This window comes from Rhipicephalus microplus, chromosome 10 (genome assembly GCF_043290135.1).
Source record: "Rhipicephalus microplus isolate Deutch F79 chromosome 10, USDA_Rmic, whole genome shotgun sequence".
Taxonomy (NCBI): domain Eukaryota; kingdom Metazoa; phylum Arthropoda; class Arachnida; order Ixodida; family Ixodidae; genus Rhipicephalus; species Rhipicephalus microplus.
In genome coordinates, this window is record NC_134709.1 from 18,115,790 (window position 1) to 18,140,829 (window position 25,040).

A 25,040-nucleotide genomic window follows, 5' to 3' on the forward strand; every position below is an offset into this window, starting at 1 on the left:
GTGCGTCCACAAAGTTGAAGAAATTTCAGTGCAATTGGTGGAGCACCTAATTTACATTGCAATATTTTTTTACGAAGGTGCGAGTGGCCTAGGATAATAATACGCGAATTTTTTTTACGTCCCAACACCACGATATGGTTATGAGAGACGCCGCAATAGAGGGCTCCGAAAATTTCGGTTACCTGCTGTTTTTGTTTTTTTAAGGTGCACTGACACCGTACAGTACACGTGCCTCTACCATTTCACCTATGTCGAAAATCGACCGGCAAAACCGGGATCGAACCAGCGACCTTCGTGTCAGCAGCCGAGCACCCTAGCCACTGTTCCACCTATGGGCGGACGCGAGTGGCCTAAAGGTCACGCAACACTGTAGCACTTGCTAGCCGGCACATAGCGAGCAGCTTGTTGTACGAGGATCTCAATGACGGCGAACAATTTCAACGCTATAGCGTTAAAGAGCTCTTTTCGCAGGAATTCTGGCGTCGGCGTCGTTGGTTGCGAGCGAAAAATCATCATCGTGTGCGTGACCGCAAGATCTGCAAAGATGCAAATAAAATAAATACTAAGAACTCCGGGTCTCAGTGAGGCTTGAATCAAGGAAGATTTAAAAAAAATTGCTGGAGTGGAAATGATTGCGCAGAAGTGAAGCCGTTCCTCTGGCAAGAAGGCGGCCGTGGCGGCCATCTTACTAGGGGCACGACAAAGTATCACCGTTCAGCGATTAAAAAAAGGGAAGTTTATTGTACACTTAACTTTATTGATTGATATGTGGGGTTTAACGTTCCAAAACCATCATATGATTATGAGAGACGCCGTAATGGAGGGCTCCGGAAATTTCGACCACCTGGGGTTCTTTAACGTGCACCCAAATCTGAGTACACGGGCCTGCAACATTTCCGCCTCCCATCGGAAATGCAGCCGCCGCAGCCGGGATTCGATCCCGTGACGAGCGGGTCAGCAGCCGAGTACCTTAGCCACTAGACCACCGCGGCGGGGCTGTGCACTTAACTTGTACGTACACAAACGAAACATCGAAAACAAGTAAAGACAGTGTATACATTTTATAAATCAGCACCAAAATTTAATTGATCACTGGGTATCCAAATGTTACAAGTCAAAGGAAAATTCAAATGAATCAAGTTAATCACATTTACAGGATAACACTTATGCATGCGTACTAGAGTGGGCGCATGGCTAGTACGGGACAACTGGAAACCTCAGCTGTCCCTCTCTTACGAAGCGTTTCCCTCGCAAGCCCAACGAGTTTAATGTGGGAACTTTTTCGGGTCACATAGTGCTCCAAGTGCGTCTTAAAGCTACTAGTTTTCCTTAGTGAGCCTCTAATTGGAGGCAAAGCTCTTTGAAGATTCAGTCATCCATAGTCGTTTCTGTGTGTTATTTCGTCGGGAACAAGTATCTTTCAACACAGAACTAACGCAGCCTTTACATAACATATCAGAGCCACTTGATCTTCAAGTGGGCACTATCAGAAAAAGAGCACGTTTCCGCCATCATGGCAGTGGCAAGAGGTGGCTTCACTTCTGCTGGCAAGGCATTGCGGGCGCTTCTACTCCAGCGATTTTTCTTTAATCTCCCTCGGCTTGAATCCGGGTCATCTGCGGGGTGGCGAGCAAGTGTTCTCTGCAACAGTGCCACGCATCCGCTGGGAAATACAATGAAAACGACTCGCACTGCTTGGAAACGCAGTGAAAGTAACTTGCCTGCCTTCGGAACACACGCGTCTTGTATACATGCTTCGCAATGCAATATGTAACATCGCAGTAACAATAAGCGGTACAAGCGTACACATTGTGATCGGGAGCGAGAACGTGCGCTTATCACGAATTCTAAGTTTATCACGAATTCTAAGTTTAAAACGCAGAAAGCAACTAAAGCACTGCTACTCTACCTTAAGTCAACAAACCTGAGCGACCGCCTGTAGACTGTGTGTGCTCCCCGAGTGTGCTCGTGATTGTGTGTACCTTCTCATCTTTCTGCAACCTCTTTTCTCCCCTTTATTCCTTCCCCAGTGCAGGGTAGCAAACCGGATGTGCGTCTGGTTAACCTCCCTGCCTTTCCTTGCATCTTTATCTCTCTCTCTCTCTCTCTCTAAGTTTAAACGGCGGGCCACCCGCTACAAAAGGCACACACGTTACTGCGCAATCAATGGCACGTAGTGGATGCGTAGATTTCGAGCTTGCTACGCGCCTGTGGTTCAAATCGTACTCCACATTGCACAGAATGGGGCCGTATTGCGGAAGCTTCACGGACACAACACAAGCCGTTTCGAACTCGGTACGCGCACTATATAGGACAGCATATCGTCTATCACGTTCAACTCGTAAAGGCGAAGCTAAAGGAGTCCCCCAATTTTCGTTTCCTGGTCAGCTGCGCGCATAATCAACGGCATTTCAGCTTTCTTCACGTTGGCATTGGACTTAAACAATATACAGTGGCTGAAACATTCGTACGAAAATGAAACTCCGCTCCATACAGCCCATGACGTTACACACACCGTGGGGAAATGGCGCGGTCGCTGGCGCTGGGCCGGGCTTGTAGCCGGCGACTTGTAGCTAGGGCTTAATTTCATACTGAAATGTTTTTGTTAAGGCCATTTTTCATAAGTGTATAGGCACAGCGGACTCTATACTTCGATATTTTTTTTTCACTGAAAGTCACGAATGGATGGGTTACCGCGTGATGGTCCGTTTGACTCGGAAAACTTTGAGCTCAGTGCTCCTGCATACCTATCTGTATCCTGCCAACCTTTTACGTGGTGTGTGGGCCGCCGAACGCTATAATGCAGAATATGTTTAAAATCAGAGCTGCTGAAGCTGGGGATAACTACAGACGTCGAGCGCAAAAACTCGCCAAGCCATCCAACATACTATATTTCAATGTATACGTTGGCAGCGTATAATTTGAAATATAGTATAGTATAGTATAGTATAGTATAGTATAGTATAGTAGAGTAACATATAATAGTATGACGTAGTATCATACAGTACTGTATAACAAAAGGTTGAAGAGTAGTGGTGATGGTGAGGAGCAGAGAAGTGAGGTAGAAGACGGGAAAAGAGAGGGAAATGAGGAGGGACATACACTCGTTATATATATATATATATATATATATATATATATATATATATATATAGTTTGTCTACTTCTTCTGCACCCTAAATGAAACTAAATAAAACAAACTAGTTTCGTTGTGAGTGCATATAAACACTGCCTTTTACAGAACCTGAAAAAAAAAAAAAGAATGTTCGTTCCTCACTATTTACGCTTTGACAACTATATCTCTCACGACAGCTCCCTAAACTTTGGTGCCATAGGCATGGTGGTCGGACACGAAATGACTCACGGCTTCGACGACACAGGTAAAAAAAAACAAAAAAAAAACAGCGGGTGCCTGTCTACATTGTCTCCGTTAGTTAAGTCAACTAATGCAAGTTTGCTTCTTGTGGTCTTTGTTGTGCTCTTTCGTTCTTTAATTTATAAGCTTATGAGCGTAACCTTATCACGGACGGACGGACGGACACTTAGCCCCACTAATCATCATTCACTTCGTGGATATGCTGTGAATTTGTTGTTTTGCTTCATACGTGTTGACTCCGCCGCTGACCACGTCTCGCAATGTATTATCAGGTCTCGCTAAATCTCGAAAATTTTCTTGGCTCGTGAGACATATAGTGCTATCACTTTATTATGTAAACACTAATATGCATCGTCGCCCCCTGACTCGTTACCCAACCTTTTAATGGACGTCACAGTTTGGGCCATCTCCTCCAGAAAAATGAAAAAAAAAATGGTCTCCACCCTTCTGTGGCGCTGCATTATGTTCTGCAATCTTTTCCTAATTGAAAATAATAACAGAGAATGCTGTTGACAGATGAAGTAGCAATACTGTGGATATAAATCCCAGAGCTTTGACTTCAATTAAAAAAAAAAGAATCCTATTGTGATTTGTGAGCGGCTGTAGATCTCTTATTATAATGTATCTTTCACTGACATTACCACGTTTCTCTTTTTTTTCTTCAAAATTTCTCCAACAGGAAGTCAGTTCGACGCGGACGGTGCCCTGAAACAATGGTGGAGCAACAAAACTCGCGAGGAGTTCATGAACAGAACAAAATGCTTCGAATACCAGTACGGAAACATCACCGACAAAGAAACGAACATGACGGTGAGACTAATTATATTCTGTACTTGTGATGAGGATGCATTGATTACCCACAGAAAACGGTAGCTATAGGGGCCAGCCTTGATGCTTCATTGGTTTCCAAACTTTGCGGTCACCTGTCAGCGAGAGAGAAACTGCACTCCGTAAAGTGCGGCGAAAGTTGCATCGCGCAAAGTAGAAGAAGAGACGAAAGGAAAAGGAAGCCTGCAACCATCTGTTTTATTTGTTAACACTTTCTCCACCTTGCCAAACTTTGCAGAACTGAGCAGCCGCATTTGCAGACTCCGCACCACGTAGGGCGAAAATAAGGCGGAGGTTGGCTGCACTAGCGAAACGATCACCTCGATAACTCACTATAGTCCCTAATTTCCGTCGTCTTTCTAGTCCATGGAAATTCCCAAAGCTTCCTTTAGTTGACGAATTTTTCATAGACTGCAGGAAGCTTTCCTTTCGTGAAATTCGCACGTTATTTCCTTGCTTCTGCGTTCTGCGAAATGGCAGACGACAATTTTTGTTTTCCCTTCTTGCGAAGCTTCCTTATCCTTGGAGGCTTCTGCAGAACTGAATAGTCAAAATAGCATTTAATTCAATACGTAAACTAAAGAAAACCTGACCATTTCTTTTTTTCTTTCTCTGCAACAAGTGCAGCTAAATGGCAAAAACACTGTGGGCGAGAACATCGCCGACAACGGTGGACTCCGTTTGTCGTTTGAGGTAAGTGGCACCGTTTCAGACCGTACGACTACGATCTGTGAATGTCCGAAACGACGGTAACTCAAATCTAAGTGCCTTGAAAGCGGTGTGATTCGTTGCATTGTCGATAAATTCGTATACGGACAATGTTCATCAAATAGGCGAACACAGAAAATTTTCCCGCCACCACCAAGCAATATTTGACTATGCTAATTTCTGTAGCGGAAGTGACTTCACAAGAAGATACGCTAATAGCTAAAATTATATTGACAAAAAAACTTTGGCAGCGCTGCCATTAACCTTCACAGCCTGTATGCGTTCCCGGGTTGGTGATTCTAGCGGGCTCGCGTACTTATATATACAAAATGCAGTGAGAAACACGAGAGAAATGGAGACTTTGCATGTAGCGGAGCGCTACCACGAGCTCGCGCAGGCAATAAACCATGCGTTGTTGTTGTTAACAAGAACAAACGCAGAAACGGCTCATAAACTATTCAACATTGCCTGACTGTCCAAAAATAGTTGTAGGCGGTTATTCATTGAGGGAATATATAAACAAAAAGGGAGAACGAATAAGAGACATTGTACAAGTTTCCCCACCGTAACCGTCACGCTTGAGCAGCAGACACCTTTAACGGCGGTCATTAGTGAATGAGGGAGCCGTGAAGAGTAGCCATAGAGGACGAGGATAGCGGTTGACTGTTTACATGTAGCCGTAAAGAAGGATATATTGCCTCCAAATTCGATATGTCACCCGCCACATTTAGGCTGTGCGTATAGCCTGACTGTGAGCGAACACCGACGTAAAGTCAGAGACAGCAGCCGGCAGACGACGCCAGACTGCACGAGCGAATTGCATAGGGTTCCATGAGAGGACTTGCGCGCTCGATTAGGGTCACGTGGTCATAGGAACGCCTTCGAGATATCGGCCGCATAGCCCGCGCTCGCGAAATCAGCTTTATAAGTATACAGTCACTCGTGCGGTATTTCGAAAGCACGATAGACCTCAGGAGAAAATGCTCCAGAGTCTCATCTTACAATGTGTTGTCAAGTAAAAGTGTGCCAGACCAGCGAGTTTCTGTAGAATATCTGACCAAAACTAGATCGAAATTTATTCACTTCAAAACAAACATACGTTCTCAGTGCGCAGAACGTTTCAGAAAGAAGTCAGATATCTGTCCCATCTTATTTCTTCTTCAAACGTTCTGTGCACTGAGAAAGTATATTTATTTTAAAATGCAATAACAACCAGCCCAACTAGCCACCTTTTTGCACAATTTATTCCCGATGGCACAAACACCCGATTGGCAATGGATTTCATGCGACGAGAGATGCAGAGTGTGACGCCAAAATCATTGTTTCACGTTGGCATGCTTCGCTGCCCGTAAACCTTCTTGAAAACAACAACAAAAAGTTTCCAGATTTTTACAAGGGGCGTCCTTTAAAACAGTTTGCTGAAGGAAGGTCTCTTGTAATGAAATTTTGTTTTCCTTTTTCAGGCGTATAAAAATCTTCTCGAAGTAGAGTACGGAAACGTAGATACTCGCTTAAAGGGCATGGAAAATGTCACCGGGAAGCAGCTCTTCTTCCTGTCAAATGGAATGGTATGTACTATGTCAATAACGCTTCTCTTTAATGAACAAAGTTGATCACTTCATTTGAATGTAGCCTACGGACAGAGAGTGCATGAGAACCTTGGCCGTTGCTTCTCCTCCACAGACGTGGTGCAGCTTGACCAGGCCCGAGTACCTCAAGGTGTTAATCCAGTATGACCCGCACAGCCCAGGCCGATACAGGTAACTCGAAAGTGTATTTCCATCAAACTGCTAAGCAAGACAGGCTACAAAGAAGGAAGTGGGTGATATGCAGTATAGCGTAGCCAGGGGGTGGCCGACCGGGCTAGCTCGTGCACTGTCCGAAATTTCTTTTTTTCCACCATAGCATACAGCGTGAAAATTGAGCCTTTCAAAAAGGTGCCCCCCCCTTTCCACAACAAATTTTCTGAACAGGCTCACAATTAGGTTCCTCTACCCACACCCCAAAAAAGAAAGGGGGGGGGGGATCCCATAAAACCACCTTTGTCGAGACGACTCTGTTTACTGACATGCCATAAAGCTTCATAAGAAGTGAATCGTTACGTAACAAACAACTCGCCCAGCTTCATGCCTTAACTTTCAAACCTAATGCTTTGTCGCGTTCAATATCGACTGAGAGTTTACGGCATTCAGCGAGCAGCAACGAGAAACAATTGTAACAACGCGGTAATCGTGTTGCTCATGCGACGTCCTCCAGGGCTCAGAATGTATGAGGCCGCTGTTAGCGCCTTGCTGCGGTTCCTTACGGAAACTAGACTGAGCGAAGCACTGCGACAGTTAATTGATTGCATTAGTGTGTTGCTATTGGGATAGCGCGATCTCGCTACCTTTGTGGAAGTGTTACATGCACTATTCTCATCATGTATTATTTCTCAACCCTTTCCCTTTCTGAAGTACAGTGTAGCTTGAGATGTTGCTCATAAATGGGCGAGGCCTCAAGTACCACGTGGTTTACGACCTTTGTATATATATAAAACAGAATTTCGATTGCATTATTTTATATGTGTCATCAACTGTTGCTGTTAGTACTGTCATGTTTATTCTGCCTTTAGCCTTGACATGTAACACGTTGAAAATAAGCAAGGAATAAATAATCTAGAGATTTCCTCTGGTTAACCTAGCTGTCTTTCCTTTTTTATTTTCTCTCTCTCTCTTTCTCTGATTATATAGGGAGGTGGGAGTACAACATACCTTTCCAGATGCTCATCCACGTTTCAATCATTTTTTTTTCTTTAGGGTCAACTTGCCCATGTCAAACATGAAGGCCTTCTCCGAGACCTTTAACTGCACAGCAAACTCAACAATGAACCCCACACACCGGTGTCATTTGTGGTGAAGATTCATCAACGGTAACGTGGAAGCGAGGCTACGGAGATGTCTACGTTCTCGTATTGTGCGAGTACCACGACTCGAAAACTCGCTCGTAAAATAAACAATGAGCTCCATGCGGTTGGTGACGGCGTCCTTTATTGTAAATAAAACTGCTCACACAAGTTCAAACTGCTCATCATGCGGTAAACCACGTGGCATGCCAGCTTGCGCACACTGAACAATCACGTGTTTAGTTTGAACAACAAACTAGAGAGAGGCTTGCAGCATGATTCTAGGGACATTGGAAACAGCAAGATGTTTGATGGGTCATGGTCATTTCTAGTCTTCCCTCTGTGACACTCACATTGCCCGCAGTAGTTCAACGAGTTATCGCTTTCTGCATGAAAAGTTTACACTGCTAATTGCTTTGTGTGAGGAAAAAAAACAAGTAAATGATCTCCGAGTTCTCCATTTCAGGTTTCGTAATATTGTGAACGACGACTCTGAATGCAACAGCAACTCGACAGCGTTTAATGGTGCGCCTACACGGTTGAAGCTGTTCGACACAAAAACCCACCAAATCGATTGGTCCGCACGCAGCGGAATCGGGCTACTGTAATCTACACACAAAATTAATTTTGACTTTTTTTTGAAGAGTTAATAATTTTCTTTTCGAGCTGTTCGACCAACCTCCCCGCGTAATAAAGGAAATCGGAAGACTTCTCAGCTAGTAACTGATATAGGCTCTTCATACACATGACGGTCAGCTTCCCTGCGTTTTCCTTTTCACATATTTTCTCTCTCTCTTTGTACACAAAAACGAAGAGAGAGAAGAAATAGAGAAGGTAAGGCCGGGAGGATAACCAGTTAAGGACAACCGGTGTGCTTCACTGATGATAGGAATAGGATGGGGGAGATTGAAAGTTGAAGAGAGAGAGAGAGAGAGAGAGAGATACGTCTTTATTCACAAAAGCACGGAGAAGGAGGGCGTGGGAGGAACCCCTAGTCTGGGGTCCCTAGGACGACTCCAGCCACGAGTCGGGCCCGCTGTATCAGAGCTCGGTGGATCTCGGGAGGTCCATCGCGGAGGGCATCATACCGCAGCTCCTCGTTACGTAAAGGGTGAAGGAAAGCAGGTAAGGGAGGAAAAAAAAGACAGCATATATAACACATCACACGCACAGCCAGTCAGAGTCCATCTCTCCTGCGCCGTATTACACATAAACGTCACAGCCACTTGCCCAAGTCAGTTGTTCTTAACAACCTCCGAAGCGCCTTTACACCTTCAGCCGCGACGTCTTCTGCAAAGATATGAATGAACGGTTTCAAGAAACAATGGTCTATTGTCAAGGTGTGCTAGAGCAGACGCCAGGGGCCGTCTATGAGCAATGCATCCATAAACAGTCGCACAGAATGCGCTGTAGCGTCTCTTCGCAGCGACAGGAATCGCAAAGAGCGTTGTCGACCGTTCCAATGCGGAATGAGCGAGATTTTGTGAATGCCCCGCTTAGCCATAAGCGGTAAAGCGGAATGGCCTCTCTTCGGCGGAGTCCAGTTGGCATTAAGAGATGCATCAAAAAGTTGAGTTGAGTTGAGTTGAATTAACTTTACTTGCCCAGCGGTTGTTGCTGTGCTGCATCAAAGAGGACAGTCGGCATTGACGATTGGATTTTGATTGACTGTTGGGATTAGAAACACATCTATAGACGCACAAAAACTTGTAATGCAAAGAGACCAGACATATCTCCAAGTGAACACGACCTTCGCAATAATGAATAAAATATAGCGGTCAATTAGTCAGCAGATCTATAAGCAATCTATTGCGGCTCTGTGAAACCTATAGTATTATTCTACTGCGAATTTAGATGTCTATGTTATTTCACGTTGAATGGAACAGCTAGAGTACACAAATCATTTCTTTTTGATAACATAGGAAGCAGGTATAACACGTATGAGTAAGAAGTATATCCACAGCCACTTCGGCGTTGAAAAGTGAACTGACAACGTTTTGTTTTACTTTTTTTATACAGCCATCAAAGTAGTTATAGCTATCTCGAAATCATAGACGCTTAAAGATGTATGCTCACGCGTGAGCATCCCAGTCAGCTCAGTCTGACGCAAACGCTTCGTCTTTAAAACCACGTGGTGATGCACTGTGCGCGCAAAGTTCATCTTGCGTTGAGGCGGTTTCGAGAGAAAAAAAAGAAAAGGTCTGTCTTGAGACACGCAATAAGATTGAAGGATCTCTCTTTTTTGTGTGTGTGACCTTTAAACTTGACCTATTCATGTTGCAAAATTAACACGAATAGGTCCAAAGTAACGTGAATAGGCTTACGTGTATCTGATACGAAGATTCAGATACACGTCAAGAGACAGCAGGTGGTCCGCAGCCCTCCCACGTGTTGTGCCTCATTAACCCATCGTGATTTGGACACGCAATAACCCCACAAACTATTATTTCTGGGCTTTACGTAAAACCACTTTCGTTCAAACGAACACCAGTTTTTGAAAAAGCATTGTTTACTATTGATAATATCCGGTACCAGTTGTCATATAATATAAAGTCAAATCTAATAAAAGTGTTCTTTAAAGGAAATTTCTCGAGAAGGAGCCTAATTCGAGACACATAAACTTCGGGAAAAATACACTTCATTACTTCTTACCGCTTTATTACTTAACGCTTATTATAGACATTTTTCATGTGTCTGTTCTTACGTGTGAGTGCCTTATTTCTCTTTTTTCTTAGTTTCCTCTCGCCTCTTTTTTTTTCTCCTGCCTTCTTTTCCTCTATGTCTCCCCTTCCCAAGGAGCCGGCGGGCGTTGTGTCCCTCTAGGTGGTTCCCTCCCCATCTAAGCCGGTTCCCTCTCTATTTCCTCCGTGTTTTCGTGTTTTCTTTGTACACAAACCAAATAATAAAATAATATTTGTGCACCTTACTAATTACGGTGCACAAAAATTAGCTCACGAAATCCCGCATTTCCTTAGCGAGCACCTATAACTGAGCAAGAACATCATTGCTTACTCACTCAAAACACGATTCATTTATGTCTTCAAAAAAAAAAAAAAGGGATAGATGTCTTCCTTCAACAAGTTCAAACTGGACTTGACACCACTTTCAATTCCTCCACTTATCTTATATAGCTCGCTCGTGATGTATGCATAGGCTGGCGCTAAGTTCCCCTTTCAAAGAGGGCGAAAGTTGGTCGCCGCCACCCACCCCTCCCTAATACGTCAATGTATGGCACTGGCTCTGCGCACCCCCCCCCCCCTCTCTTTCTGTTAGGTGACTAGGGAGGCGCAGTGAATGAATGAATGAATGACGATTACTATGAATCAAGTTTGATGGGGCCGAATCATGTTGGTGGTGGACGCAAGCACCAGACAGAGTGGTTCCCCGTATATTTCCAGCAGTACCAGCCGTTGTCGTTACGAGTCGATGTCACTTAAGAACAATAACACAACACCAACCCTACCCACACCTCCCATTACCCCTGCTGTCCATTTCTCTACCACGCAAAAAGCAGACTGCGTCGGGTAGAGCCGCATGTGGTCAACCCGTGCCGCACACTGTTAACCTGCCGGCCGCTCTTAATGTGCAGATATAGCCAGAAAACTGGGTATTTTTTAGTCTTGAAACAGGGTTTATTGGCGCAGAGAGAGAGAGAAGGAATGTAGGAAAGGTAGGGAGGTTAACTAGACTATGCGTCCAGTTTGCTACCCTACACATGGTGAGGGGGAGGGGGGAGGGGACACACGAATCACAGTCCGAGGACCAACAGCTCGCGCTCGGCTCCTCTTGCCAACGTCGTGACCCAGTGTGGCACATAACATTCTTCCTCTCTACAGTCTGCTTTCCTCGATATAGCCGGCGTCTTACACGGAGCTGATTGAATGTGCAGACGACCGATTGATTAGTTTTCGTTCGTCTAACCCCCCCCCCCCCACCCCCCCCCACCCCAAAAAACAACAAATAAACGCGTAATATCAGAAATGAAATCTAACCTTGACCTACCCAATTTAACTGTCCGGAGGAAACTGGCGCGACTGCATTTTTTTCATAAGATATTTTTTCACAATCCAACAATGAAGCGAGACCTCATTTCACAACCGTCATACCACTCATCGCGCATTGATCATCAGCATAAGGTTGCCATTCCGTTTTGCCGCACCAAATTCTTTTCAGCAGCCTTCTTACCGAAAACAGCCGCCGATTGGAACCACCTTCCCTCTTCCGTTGTAACAATAATAGACCCTTTGTTATTCAAGACTGCAATTTCTCAGCAATGTTTGTAACTATACGCAGTTTCCATTATCTATCTTTGTCTTGTATGTGCTTGAATTCTTACTTATACATTTTTAGTTGATTTATGTTGCCTTCGTGATTTGCGCATCTGACACTTGTTTCTTTTCTTTGTCTTTTTTTCTTGTCTTTATTCCTTTGTGTGTTATAAATTTGTACCCACCCCCTCTGTAATGCCCTACGGGCCCTGAGGGTATTATAATAAATAAATAAATATCCGATAATTGAATAATGACGAGCGGACGGAGCAGTAGAATCGTTCGGTATTACCGTAAAATCACCCGTCACGTTAACCACTCACGAATGTAAATGAGTGACAAAGCGGTGTACGGTTACATACAATGCGAGTTGTGAATTTCGTTTTGCGTTCGTTTATGAGTCATCGTCATGACGTGTAGTGAGAATATTTGGATGTGCTGTGCCGTGACGGCAGACAGAGAACGTGTGGTCTGGACCGTGCTTGTTATTCATCGTCATCAGCATCGTGGTCATGAAGGCTACGGCACACGCCAACGCCGAGGGGTTTCACTGCCACCATGTTGGGCTGTTAATTTTTGAATTATGCATCTTTAAGAACTAAACTCTCTCTTTCTTTCTCTTCTTTAAAGGAGATGGATGGATGGATGGATGGATGGATGGATGGATGGATGGATGGATGGATGGATGGATGGATGGATGGATGGATGGATGGATGGATGCATGCATGCATGGATGCATGGATGAATGGATGGATATGGCTATACCCTTTAGATCGGGCGGTGGCTGGCGCCACCACACCGTAATACTTATTGAACCAAAAACTAGATTTATTTTTTTTCCCCTTTAAACAGTGAGGTTGAGGATTCGTACTTTGCAGTGAAGGGTTTAATTTTCACTCGTGCCTTGACTTTAGCCACCAATCAGATAACCTCCTTCTAGTTCATATACGAAATTGCCAGCGCCACCTAGTCAGCGCCATATGTACTAACGCCGCCATCTTGTGTTCAGCCGGAGCTGCAGACGACGCCGACGCCTCTGGGCGTGTGCATGGCGGGACAAGGGGTGGTGCAAGTGTGAACGTGCGACGTCGAAATGTGACCATAAACCGTGGCGGTTGCGATAAAGTCGCTGCGTTCCACTCTTAAACCAAGGTATACGTACCGGCGACTTACCTTTAGGAAATTACCCAAGAACCCGCGTCACCAAGCTGCACTGCTTAGCGGAACAACATCCATCACGACTTGTTGCGACTACACGGTGATGTGCAGTACCGGACAGAGATACACGGTAAAGCCGATGCTTTCCTTACTCACTGTGACATCAGTACTAGAAGTCGCGAGCCCCGCCGCGGTGGTCTAGTGGCTAAGGTACTCGGCTGCTGACCCGCAGGTCGCGGGTTCGTATCCCGGCTGCGGCGGCTGCATTTCCGATGGAGGCGGAAATGTTGCAGGCCCGTGTGCCCAGATTTGGGTGCACGGTAAAGAACCCCAGGTGGTCGAAATTTCCGGAGCCCTCTATTATACGGCGTATCTCGTGATCATACGGTGGTTTTGGGACGTTAAACCCCACATATCAATCAATCAACAGATGTCGCGATATTGATGTAATTGGAAATGGCATTGTATACGGAAGCGGTATCGATGTCCGAATTGCAGAGCGGAATGGAGCCGCAGTGGTCGTCTTTTGACAGAGTCAAATCGCAAAACTCACCGTGCGTGCATAGCACGTTGTGCGCATGCGTAATAAAGAAACCCGTGTGGTTTCGCGGCTAAGTCGGAGCCGGCCGCTGCGGCCTGCGTCACAATCGCATTGTGATTCCGTAATGTAAGAATCCACTGCATATTTTTAATGCTTTTTTTTCTCTCAAAGGATATATCCGAGACAATAGTACCCGCGGCACCTGTCCCAGTCACAATATTGTATACGGTTAAGCAAATTTATTTCTGTCCATTGTGCGCCGCTTCCAGCGTCGCGAGCTCGCACCTGCGGCCAAGCTTGCGTGTTTATAGTTCACCATTTGCAGAAGCAGGACACGTCGTGCAGTTTCTCTTGCATCTGCCCCGGTGCACGGACAGATACTGATACGTGTGAAGGAGCACCTAAGAATTGTTTACATTCTGTGTCTCAATTGTCTAGTATTGCATGGAATAAGAACGCCTCCTGTTGCTCGTATACAATGACTAAAGAAAAAAAAGTTTACAAAATAACCCATTCAATTGATTTCGAGAACATTGCGGTTTGGGCGAGTTCGCCTTTCATGACTGCAGCATGTATTGGCGAGACCGATGAAAGGCAACGCGATACACAAGGATTGGTGGGTAAGCGCCGATTTTCGTGCGAATTTATTAGACGCCTCTTCCTGCGCTGAGCGTCATTCGTTGGTCGTATTTTTTTTTTTTTTTCACGCCTACTGACCCTCGCCAAAGCCGCCTGTCTAGTGCACCTCGAACAACGGCGCGTGCGCGCTCAGTGAAGTTCATTGTTATAAAAATTAAGGATACAGGAACAAAGTAAAACGGCTCTTCCATTCCAGTATTCGTGCGTGCGCTACAGTTTTCAGTACACGATTCTACGGTGCAGTTGCAACTCTGCCGTATTCGTTGCTATAGAGTTCAGCGTTCGGTGCTAACATAACTAAACATGTACGTGCTTCAAAAAAAAAAAAATAAAATCGTAAGCTTTCGCCGCAAATGCAACAAAATCTTCAAATCAAGGCAACCGAAGTCGGCGGTTAAAGTTCACAGGGACGTTTCGCTAAGTTCAGTCGCCGCATCCGGGATTCTAACCCGCGACCTGCGGGTCAGCAGCCGAGTGCCTTAGCCACTATAGACAACCGCGGCGGGGTGCGAGCCGCCCGCTGACGGATGCCGAGATAGAGAGATAAAGCACACGCACGAAGACTGCGCTCTGAAATCAAAGGTCGCCGTGGCTGCTAATGGGACCTTCCCCCACCCCCTTCGCCTAGTCACGCTCATTAAAGAAAGGGGGGGGGGGGGTTCCTCTCCGGTTGAGCATTCGACGGCTTGTCTAGCAGGCGCGGAGACCTCATCAAATGCGCCTCGGAACGACAGAGAAAGGCCGATTCGTTTGATCTCCCCTTAAGCTTGTGTTCGTAGTCCCCGCTCGCGCGCTGTTATCTGCGGGTAGAACGTACGATGCGCTGGGGGACCTCATCAATTTGGAGTTTATACGCGACATAACACCGACGGCGACGGCGAAAACCCGTCGAGTTTGTCCATATGATTGCTATCGCAATAAAAATAGGTGGCGGGAAGACACAGCACATGAAAGAAGGCTTGGGGCCCTTCAGTCTTTCACAAGGCTGCCTACACAAGCTTAAAGGGGAACACAAGTGCCCTCGACATGGACCTAGCTTTTTCTTCTTCTCAAAACGTGCTCTTTATTCGGCCGAAACATAACGCGCACAGAAGAACATTTCACGAAGAGACAAAATAAAGAAGCATGCTCTTTACAAAGATGTTTGGTTGCGAACTTGATTCTAGGTAGCAGTGCTTATATTCCGCTAATTTTTTGACAGGTCGATCTAAACCGGTAGATGCATTTGTATCATACGTAACACCGAGAAGCGTTAAAGTTCAGGTAGCGTTATAAAAGCTTGACAGCATAACGTGAGCGCTCTTATCAATACAGCACTCCGAGACACCTGGCTAACTACAGTCTGATAAGAGATTGCGGTGATGCCTTATCGCTGTTAATCGCTCAAGGTTCCAGCAGCAAACTTTTCGGGGGTCCGGAACAGCGGTGAATGGCATCGAATGTGCAGCAGAAGATAAACTGACACTTGACACAGTAAGTTTGTTTCGTGTTACATAACCATTTGTGATACGCATTAGCATGGACTATCTATAAACGCGTGTAATTCACGCACTTTGGTGCCAGGGATATGAATGCCAAATTTGAATCAAGTGGCATCGTTCATAATTATGGTGTTATTTATACCAATACTTGTAATTAAATCGTAACTGTCTCATTATTGTAAAGTCAACCATCCTACATTTCCTCGAAACCAAATTCAACCACACACTTAAATTACGAGCGAATACCATTTGCGAGCAGCGAGTATTCTCAAAAAGGTAAAAAAATTATTTTGACACCATGGTCGAAACGTACCCCTTCAACATCTCGTTGAGCACAGCACTGGCTTTATCGAAGTGATCCTCTGTAGAAATTAGTTCGACAAGAAGTCATTCAAAGGAGGTTAAACAGCAAGAATGCTTAATCAACCATTATCTTTGCGTCTCTCCTTCGTCAATAGCGCACAGAAATGACAAAGATAAGTCACTTCATTGAATGAGGACACCGTTTCGCAGTTAGTAGTAAACGACAAAACGCCTTTCTCAAACCATCGGGTGTAGTAGGATTACATCCAAAAATTGAATTTGTTCACAAGTTTAATGAAGGATAGTTTTTTTTAATGTTACAACACTTCACATGTCAGTCAAAATATCCGAGACGAAAGAACAAATCGACATATTTTTTTCTATGTGTGAAAATTTGTTTGCGGAAGCTGACGTAGACCTTTGTGTCAGACCGCCAAACAGACACTTTCGTTTCTCGTTGCAGCCATCAAACGCCATGATAACATGGCCAACATAAAATGAGCTAATAAATCATATTTCAAACAAGCCAACTTCCTGGAATTTCCTCCTGGAATTTCACTGGGCCTTGATGGTTGTCTTATCCCTCAGATACCTCGACTTCGTATGTTAGGCCTCTGCCTCCAGTCTGATGGGAAATCCTCGCATACTACACACCTTCTGGCTCAACAGATAGCTCAAATATGCACAGAATCCACCGCAACAGATATATATATATATATATATATATATATATATATATATATATATATATATATATATTGGAATACAACGGTGCAGCTGACGCTTTATTCAAGCAACAGCAAGATGGCGCCGATGAAGAAGAGGAACAACGGGGCGAAGACTGATGATGGTTATTGATAGATGAGGAAGATGACGTACAATGAATTCTCACACTAATCTCCCCCGTCGACGGAAGCGGCCAGCCTGGCCGCGAATTACGCTGTGGAACGGATACAATAGGGCTTGAGACGCGAAACGTGCACAATCTCTGTCCCGCGGCAGCGTTGGTCAGTGGGGAATGAACAGGTGTGACACGGTAGTTCACCGGTGAGGTCTGTTCGATAACTTTGTAAGGGCCAAGATAGCGTGACTCAAACTTTTAGCATAAGCCAGGCGTTCGCGCAGGAGTCCACAGAAGTACATTGTCACCAAGGCGGTAGAGAACGACGCGGTGAGTGGCATCGTAACGATGTTTGCGACCTTCTTGGCTAGCTTCAGTGTTTACACGGGCAAGACGACGGCATTGAGCAACACGGGACAGAAACTGGTCGCAAACGAATGGTGAAGAGTTGACGGGGCCAGAAAAGAATGAAACGTCGAGTGGTGATGTCGGTTGGCGTCCATATACTAGGAAAAATGGAGAATAGCCTGTGGTTCGTTGAACTGACGTATTATATGCATACGTGACAAATGGAAGTATGGCATCCCAATTGCGATGGTCCGGTCGGATATACATGGACAGCATGTCACACAGCGTGCGATGAAATCTTTCCGTTAAGCCATTGGTTTGCGGGTGATAGCTAGATGTTGTTTTATGAACTGTTTTTGATGCTTGAAGAACTTCACTGAGCGTGCTTGAAAGAAATGCCTTTCCCCGGTCGCTCAAAAGGACACGAGGGGCTCCATGACGTAGATAAATAGCATTCAAGAAGAAAGTTGCTACTTCCTAAGCACTTCCTGAAGTGATTGAGGCCGTCTCAGCGTACCGGGTCAAGTGATCAACCACGGTGACGATCCACCTCTTGCCGTCTGATGTAGTTGGGAGGGGCCCGAAGAGGTCAATTCCGACGACAGAGAACGGCTCTGATGGACAAGGAAGTGGTTGTAGGGTACCGACTGGAGCAGTAGTGGGCCGCTTGCGGTGTTGGCAAAGTGCGCACGAGGCAATATATTTAGCTACTGTCGTGGAAAGACCTGGCCAGAAGAATCGACTGCGGATGCGCTCGTATGTTTTGTAGTAACCCAAGTGTCCTGACGTCGGGTCGTCGTCGGAAGCGCGCAGAACTTCAGTGCGTAGTGCGCGTGGTACGACGGGAACCCATCGGTGGCCTTCCGCGTGGAAAATGTATCGATATAGCACATCGTCCTCCAACTTGAATAGTCGGAGTTGTTTCCGGAGCCTGGCATTAGGGAAAGACGAAGCACCGGTAAGCCGACCAATGATGTCAGTGCAATACGAATCGGCTCGCTGGTGAGTAGTAAGTACTGACGGACGGGTGGATGAAGGTAGGGAAGAAATGGATGATATCGACGAGGCGTCCTCCGTATAGCCAATTTGACAAGGGGATGTGACGTGCGCCGAAAACTGCGGCAAAGGGCATCGTGACAAAGCGTCGGCATCTTGATGTTGTCTTCCAGTCTTGTAGATGACGTCAAAGTCATAAGATTGTAATCGGAGAATCCAGCGGCCAAGTCGTCCCGACAAGTTCTTGATTGTGGACAACCAGCAAAGAGCATGGTGGTCTGTCACAACAGTAAAATGTCGACCATGTAGGTACGGACGAAATTTTTGGATGGACCAGACAACAGCCAAGCACTCTTGTTCGGTTATCGAGTACCTCTTTTCTGCAGAGGTCAGAGTGCGGCTTGCATACGCGACAACTTTCTCGCGAAAGGCATGGTCGCGCTGCAGGAGTACGGCGCCGATTCCTTGTCCACTCGCATCAGTGTGTAATATCGTAGGTGCCTTGTCATCGAAATAACAAAGCACCGGTGGGGATGTCAGTGCCTGCTTGAGTTCTTGAAATGAGGCTTCGCATTGATCATTCCAATCGAAAGAACCGGTACTAGCAAGGAGCTTGTGGAAAGGAGCGGCAATAGTGGCAAAGTTGCGAATGAAGCGGCGAAAGTACGATGCGAGTTCAAGGAAACTGCGTAGTTCTTTGGAACGGAAGGGTCGCGGAAAGTTGAGGACTGCGGAAATTTTGTCCGGATCGGGCTGGATGCCATCTTTAGTAACGAGATGTCCTAGAACTTTTATAGCTGTGTTGCCAAAATGGCACTTCCTTGTGTTTAGTTGAAGTCCAGCGTTGGAGAGATATGTGAGCACTTGATCTAGGCGTTGCAGATGATCATCAAAAATGGAAGAAAACACGACGATATCATCGAGGTAGCATAGACAAGTTTTCCACTTGAGGCCACAAAGAACAGTGTCGATCATCATTTCAAATGTGGCGGGAGCATTACATAGACCGAATGGCATTACGTTAAACTCGTAAAGACCGCCCGGCGTAGAAAAGGCGGTCTTTTCTTTGTCTGCTTCGTCCATTGGTATTTGCCAATACCCGGACCGAAGGTCAAGGGTGGAGAAGTATTGGGCGTTTTGCAATGAGTCAAGTGCATCATCTATACGGGGCATCGGATATACATCCTTTCGGGTAATCTTGTTGAGCGCGCGGTAATCAACACAAAATCGTACCGATCCATCCTTTTTTTGTACCAACACAACGGGTGATGACCAAGAACTGGCAGAGGGTCGTATGATGTTTCTGTTTAGCATATCGGTCACGTTCTCCTCGATGATTTTGCGCTCGACCAAGGAGACTCGGTAGGGACGACGGCGTACAACAGTCTGACCTTCAGTGTCGATGCGATGATGCGCAACTGTGGTCTGTCCTAGTGCCGAAGCATTGGCATCGAAGGAGGCCTGGTGTTTCCTGAGCAAATTCAGCAACGCCTCACGCTGAGAAGCAGAAAGGTCAGGATTTATCCCGGGAGCAAAGTAGGAGGAAGTAACAGACTGGGCCTGTTGTGGCTGAGCTGTCAAGGCGTCAAGAGAGACCAAAGATACCGGTTGTGTATCCACATAACATGACACTGCAGAACCTTGGGGTAGGAGGACGGGCTCCAGGGTAGGGTTCAGGCCTAGGATTATCGCAGCACTGTCTTTGAACCGCACCAGGCTGGAGGGGACTACAACGCCGCGAGCTAGACAGCTGCTGGAAGGGGTGATAAGGACGTCACCATTGGCAATATTCGGAGAAGTGATGGTGATGAGTTGCTCTTGACCCGGGAGCAGTATGGAATCGGAAGCTGTGAAGAAACGCAATGGTTTTTCGTCGACGCATTCGCTGCAGTGATCGGTCTCGGTCATTTCGACTACACGTTGACGGCAAGAAATTAATGCAGATGCTGATGAGAGAAAGTCCCAACCTAAAATTAGTTCATGAGCACATGAAATTAAGACAGCGAAGGTGATGTGATGAAGAATACCATCAATGAAGACACGCGCTGTACATTGGGCCGATGGTCTAATTATTGCTCCATTGGCCCCAATCAAAGATGATCCAAGGTAGTGTGTCTTCACTTTCCGCAATCGAGAACACAAGTCGGCACGCATAACTGAAATAGTTGCTCTCGTGTCCACAAAAGCCAACACCCGCACACCTTCCACAGTTACCAATAACATGTTTGACGGCCGTTCAGGAGGACTTGGGTCATTTCGCCGCGATGCAGTTTTCCCTCCAAAAACTGCACTGTTTAGTTTTCCGATCGCTGGGCAGCCAGTTGAGAGACAGGCCGAAGTGGTGAAACAGAGCGTCAGAGTGGCGAAGGGGAGCGTGGTCGGGATGCACGTGTATTGTTGGTCGTGTTGGAAATGCGCACAGGAGACGGTGATCGGTGGTTGGAAGGACTGTCGGCATAACGGTAGTAACCTCGAGCACATGTGTCATCTCGTTGAAAAGCGGCATAACCACGACGTTCATCTTGCTTCCGACGTCGACAGACCCGGAAAATGTGTCCTCGAATTCCACAGTAGTAGCAAATAGGACGTGGGGCCCGCCAGGAAGAATGGTAGGTAGGTTTCGGTGGACGGGCGACTAGCGGTGCGAGATGTTCGTGATTAGGTACAGGTGGTGGTACTTGAGACGGCGAGGGTTGCATTGCAGCGATCTGTGCATACGAAGTGGGTTGGGGGCATGGTGGAGCACGGTGGGTGCTTAGAAACGCTGACATTTCTTCCTAATAATTCCACGCAGATACTAGAGGCGGGCTGAGCGGGAACGTTGTTAAAAGGAGGTAAAGTGTAGGCTTGCAATTCCTCACGAATTATGGCTCGAATGATGGATCGGAGCTCCATACTGTTTGCCAGGGGGTTCTCAGAGAAGTCGGGTCGCAGGCGGATGGACTGCAAGGTATCAAGCCGCTGGCATACCGAGACGACGTCGGAAACCGTCGAAGGGTTGTGTGCGACGAGGGCGTTGAAAGCGGTAGGTCCGATACCCTTCAGAAGGTGCCGGACACGATCACCTTCTGGCATGGTGTCGTCGATACGGCGGCAAAGTGCAAGCACATCCTCAATATAGGAAGTGTAGGACTCACCGCAATGTTGAACGCGTTCTGCCAGTTTCTAGCGAGCAACTTCTGAACGGACGGTCGGTGTACCGAAAATGCGTCGGAGCTGGTCTTTGAAGGAAGACCAATCGCGGAAGTCGCTTTCATGATTCAGGAACCACGTCTTGGCAACCTGAGAGACGTAAAACTGGACGCGTGCTAATTTCGATGCCTCGTTCCAGTTGTTGTAGACACCTACGCGGTCATAGTTGTCGAGCCAGTCTTCGACATCTTTGCCAGACAGACCGGAGAAGATTGGAGGCTCCCGAGGGGGGTTGTTGACCGGGCTAGGGTTGGCGGCTGGTGGTTGCGCCGGCGGGTGGTGGTTCGGCTGGGCTTGCTCTTGGGCCATGGTGCTCTGCTGGCGCAAGCGACGTCCCGAACGGAGCTCCAGGAGCTGGCTTTGGATGGAGAGAGATCGAAGAGACCGGGAAGCGCCTCCACCACTTGAAATACAACGGTGCAGCTGACGCTTTATTCAAGCAACAGCAAGATGGCGCCGATGATGAAGAGGAACGGGGCGAAGACTGATGATGGTTATTGATAGATGAGGAAGATGACGTACAATGAATTCTCACAATATATATATATATATATATATATATATATATATATATATATATATATATATATATATATATATATATATATATATATATATATATATATATATATATATATATGAGATCTAACAGACATTAATGCCAAGGAATGTACAGGGGAAGTTATTAGAACCAATGGAATGTAAATAAGGACAAAGAAAAGTGGATGAAAAAATAACCAGCCGTGCTCACGGCTGGTTATTCCGCCAGCCGTAATAAGAAGGTTATTCGAAGGTCGTAAGTTCGATTCCTGCTCATGGCTGGTTATTTTTTTACGCACTTTTCTTTCTTCTTATTTACATTCCATTGGTTCTAATAACTTCCCCAGTACATTCCTTGGCATTACTGTCTGTTAGATCTCATTAATATTGTGTTAAAACACGGAAAAACGAGCCCTTAGGTATACACTTCTTTCCCTTATTTTATATATATATATATATATATATATATATATATATATATATATATATATATATATATATATATATATATATATATATATATATATATATTATCAAGACGCGTTTTAGAGTGGCACTCTTTTATAAAACAGGAAACAGGAGAGCGGTCACGACACGTCAAGCGGTAATGGCGGAACTAGCCTGAGTACCCAGCCAACCAAACGTCGTCTTCTTCACCGACTGAGTCATACCCCCTGCCTTTCTGAGTAGCACTCAACTTCTTCACTACATTTTCCTCCCGTCCGGAAAAGAGCCATTCTGGCGACTAATGGGCAGGAGACATTAGAGGGATCATAATACGGTTTTAGGCGGTCTATGTGGACGGTCTCACGTCCACGGCGTCGTTGATCATGGGGCTGCTCTAGCGGCTCGACGATGTAATTGACGGGTGAAGTTTGCTTAACCACACGGTAAGGGCCGTCATACTTGTACGTCAGTTTCGTAGAGAGACCAGGGCTGGTTGAAGGGATGCGAAGCCAGACAAAGTCATCTGATGCAGAGCCGGAGGCGTCTGGCTATCACGGTGGTGTTTCTGGCGTTGCTGTTCAGCACTTGTGAAGCAGCGGGCAAGCTGACGACACTCTTCCGCGTATTTAGCAGCTTGTGACATTGTCGTCGACTCAGCAACATCCGGGTGGTAAGGAAGGATGGTGTCTAGCGTGCAAGAGGGCTCGCGACCATAAAGGAGGAAGTATGGAGAGAAACCAGTGGTTGTCTGGACAGCAGTATCATGTGCGTAGGTGACAAAAGGGAGAATACTGTCCCAATTGGTGTGATCGGTTGCGACGTACATTGATAGCATATCTCCTAATGTACGGTTGAATCGTTCTGTAATGCCATTAGTTTGAGGATGATCACGGTGGTGGTGCGACGAATGACTTGGCATTCCTTGAGAAGCGATTCGACAGCGTCCGACAAAAACACACGCCCTCGGTCACTCAGGAGTTCACGTGGTGCACCGTGACGTAAAATGATCTGATGCAGTATGAAACGACCGACGTCACTGGCCGACGCAGAAGAGAGTGGTGAAGTTTTTGCGTAGCGCGTAAGGTGATCGATAGCGACGATTACCCAGCGACTTCCAGCCGGTGTAATCGGAAGAGGTCCATACAAATCAATACCAACACGGTCAAACGGTCGGCAGGACAAGGTAAGGGTTGTAGTGGAGCTGGAGAACTTGGAGTGGGATTCTTCCGGCGTTGACAAGCGAGACAGGAACGTACGTAGCGACGAACGAAGCGATACATTCCACGCCAGTAGTAGCAGTGGGACAGGCGGGTGTAGGTTTTTAACACTCTAGCATGGGCGCATTGTGGGTCGGCGTGAAAGGAGGCGCATATGTCTGAGCGGAGACGTCTGGGAATGACTAGGAGCCATTGGCGTCCTTCTAAGAGATAATTCCGTGTATATAACAAACCATCTCTGATAACAATTTGACGGCGCTACTTCTAGGGATATTTTGCGAGGGAGTTCGACTCAACAAGTTGATAAGTGAAGCGATCCAAGGATCTTTTCGTTGCTCCTGTAGCATGTCGCTGACACTAAGTGCAGACACGTCGGGGGCAGACGAAGACGGCGACTTGTCACTACATCGTAGAGGTCATCAGGACAAATTGTCTGCGTCGGAATGTTTTCGGCCAGATCGGTAAACGACGTGGATGTCGTACTCTTGTAGGCGAAGCGCCCAACGGGCGAGCCGGCTGGTGGGATCTTTTAACGAGGAGAGCCAACATAATGCATGATGATCTGTAACCACGCTGAATGGGTGCCCGTAAAGATAGGGTCGAAACTTGCCTATGGCCCATATGATGGCTAGACACTCTTTTTCGGTGACTGAATAGTTGGCTTCTGCTTTTGTGAGTGCACGGCTGGCGTAAGAGACGACGTACTCATCAAATCCAGGTTTACGCTGGGCGAGCACAGCACCGAGGCCAACTCCGCTAGCATCCGTGTGTATTTCCGTCGGGGCAAGAGGATCAAAATGTCGCAGTATAGGAGGTGACGTAAGAAGGGGGCGGAGTGTGGCAAATGCATCATCACAAGCTGACGACCAACTATAGAAAGGTCGTTGTTGCCGGCAAGAAGGTTAGTAAAGGGCGACATTATGGAGGCGAAGTTGCGAATAAAACGACGAAAATATGAACATAAACCGAGAAAGCTGCGAAGTTCTTTTAAGGTCTTCGGCTTAGGAAATTCGGCAACGGCACGGAGTTTCATCGGATCTGGAAGAATGCCATCTCTAGATACAACATGGCCCAAAATTAGGAGTTTTCGAGCGCCGAAGCAGCACTTCTTCAAGTTGAGCTGTAGACCGGCGGCGGCGAGGCAAGTAAGCACTGTCTCGAGCCGCTGAAGATGCGTTGAAAAGTCGCTTGAAAATATCACGACATCGTCTAAATAACACAGACATGTCTGCCATTTCAGGCCACGGAGGATGTTGTCGATCATGCGCTCGAAAGT

At 46.4% G+C, this 25,040-nt stretch overlaps 2 protein-coding genes across 4 annotated transcripts in view; both read left to right on the plus strand.

Moving 5' to 3' along the window:
* LOC119180699 (neprilysin-1) overlaps positions 1-7,916 on the plus strand; it is a 30,108-nt gene extending 22,192 nt beyond the window's left edge. Inside the window, exons 16-21 of one of the 2 annotated variants that reach the window (XM_037431828.2) lie at positions 3,313-3,380; positions 4,056-4,186; positions 4,832-4,897; positions 6,376-6,480; positions 6,596-6,672; positions 7,708-7,916. In XM_037431828.2, coding sequence (XP_037287725.2) covers positions 3,313-3,380; positions 4,056-4,186; positions 4,832-4,897; positions 6,376-6,480; positions 6,596-6,672; positions 7,708-7,807 — 547 coding nt within the window. In that variant the 3' untranslated portion in view covers positions 7,808-7,916. Of the gene's footprint in view, positions 1-3,312; positions 3,381-4,055; positions 4,187-4,826; positions 4,898-6,375; positions 6,481-6,595; positions 6,673-7,707 lie in introns of those variants that run through there. The other variant, XR_012886467.1, reaches the window with a different exon arrangement.
* Positions 7,917-15,735: 7,819 nt separating this feature from the next.
* The window catches only part of LOC119181829 (neprilysin-1), a 45,003-nt gene continuing 35,698 nt past the window's right edge, over positions 15,736-25,040 (plus strand). Inside the window, exon 1 of one of the 2 annotated variants that reach the window (XM_075875157.1) lies at positions 15,736-15,872. The gene's annotated coding sequence lies outside the window, so the exon portion shown is untranslated. The remainder of the gene's footprint in view (positions 15,873-25,040) is intronic. The other variant, XM_075875158.1, reaches the window with a different exon arrangement.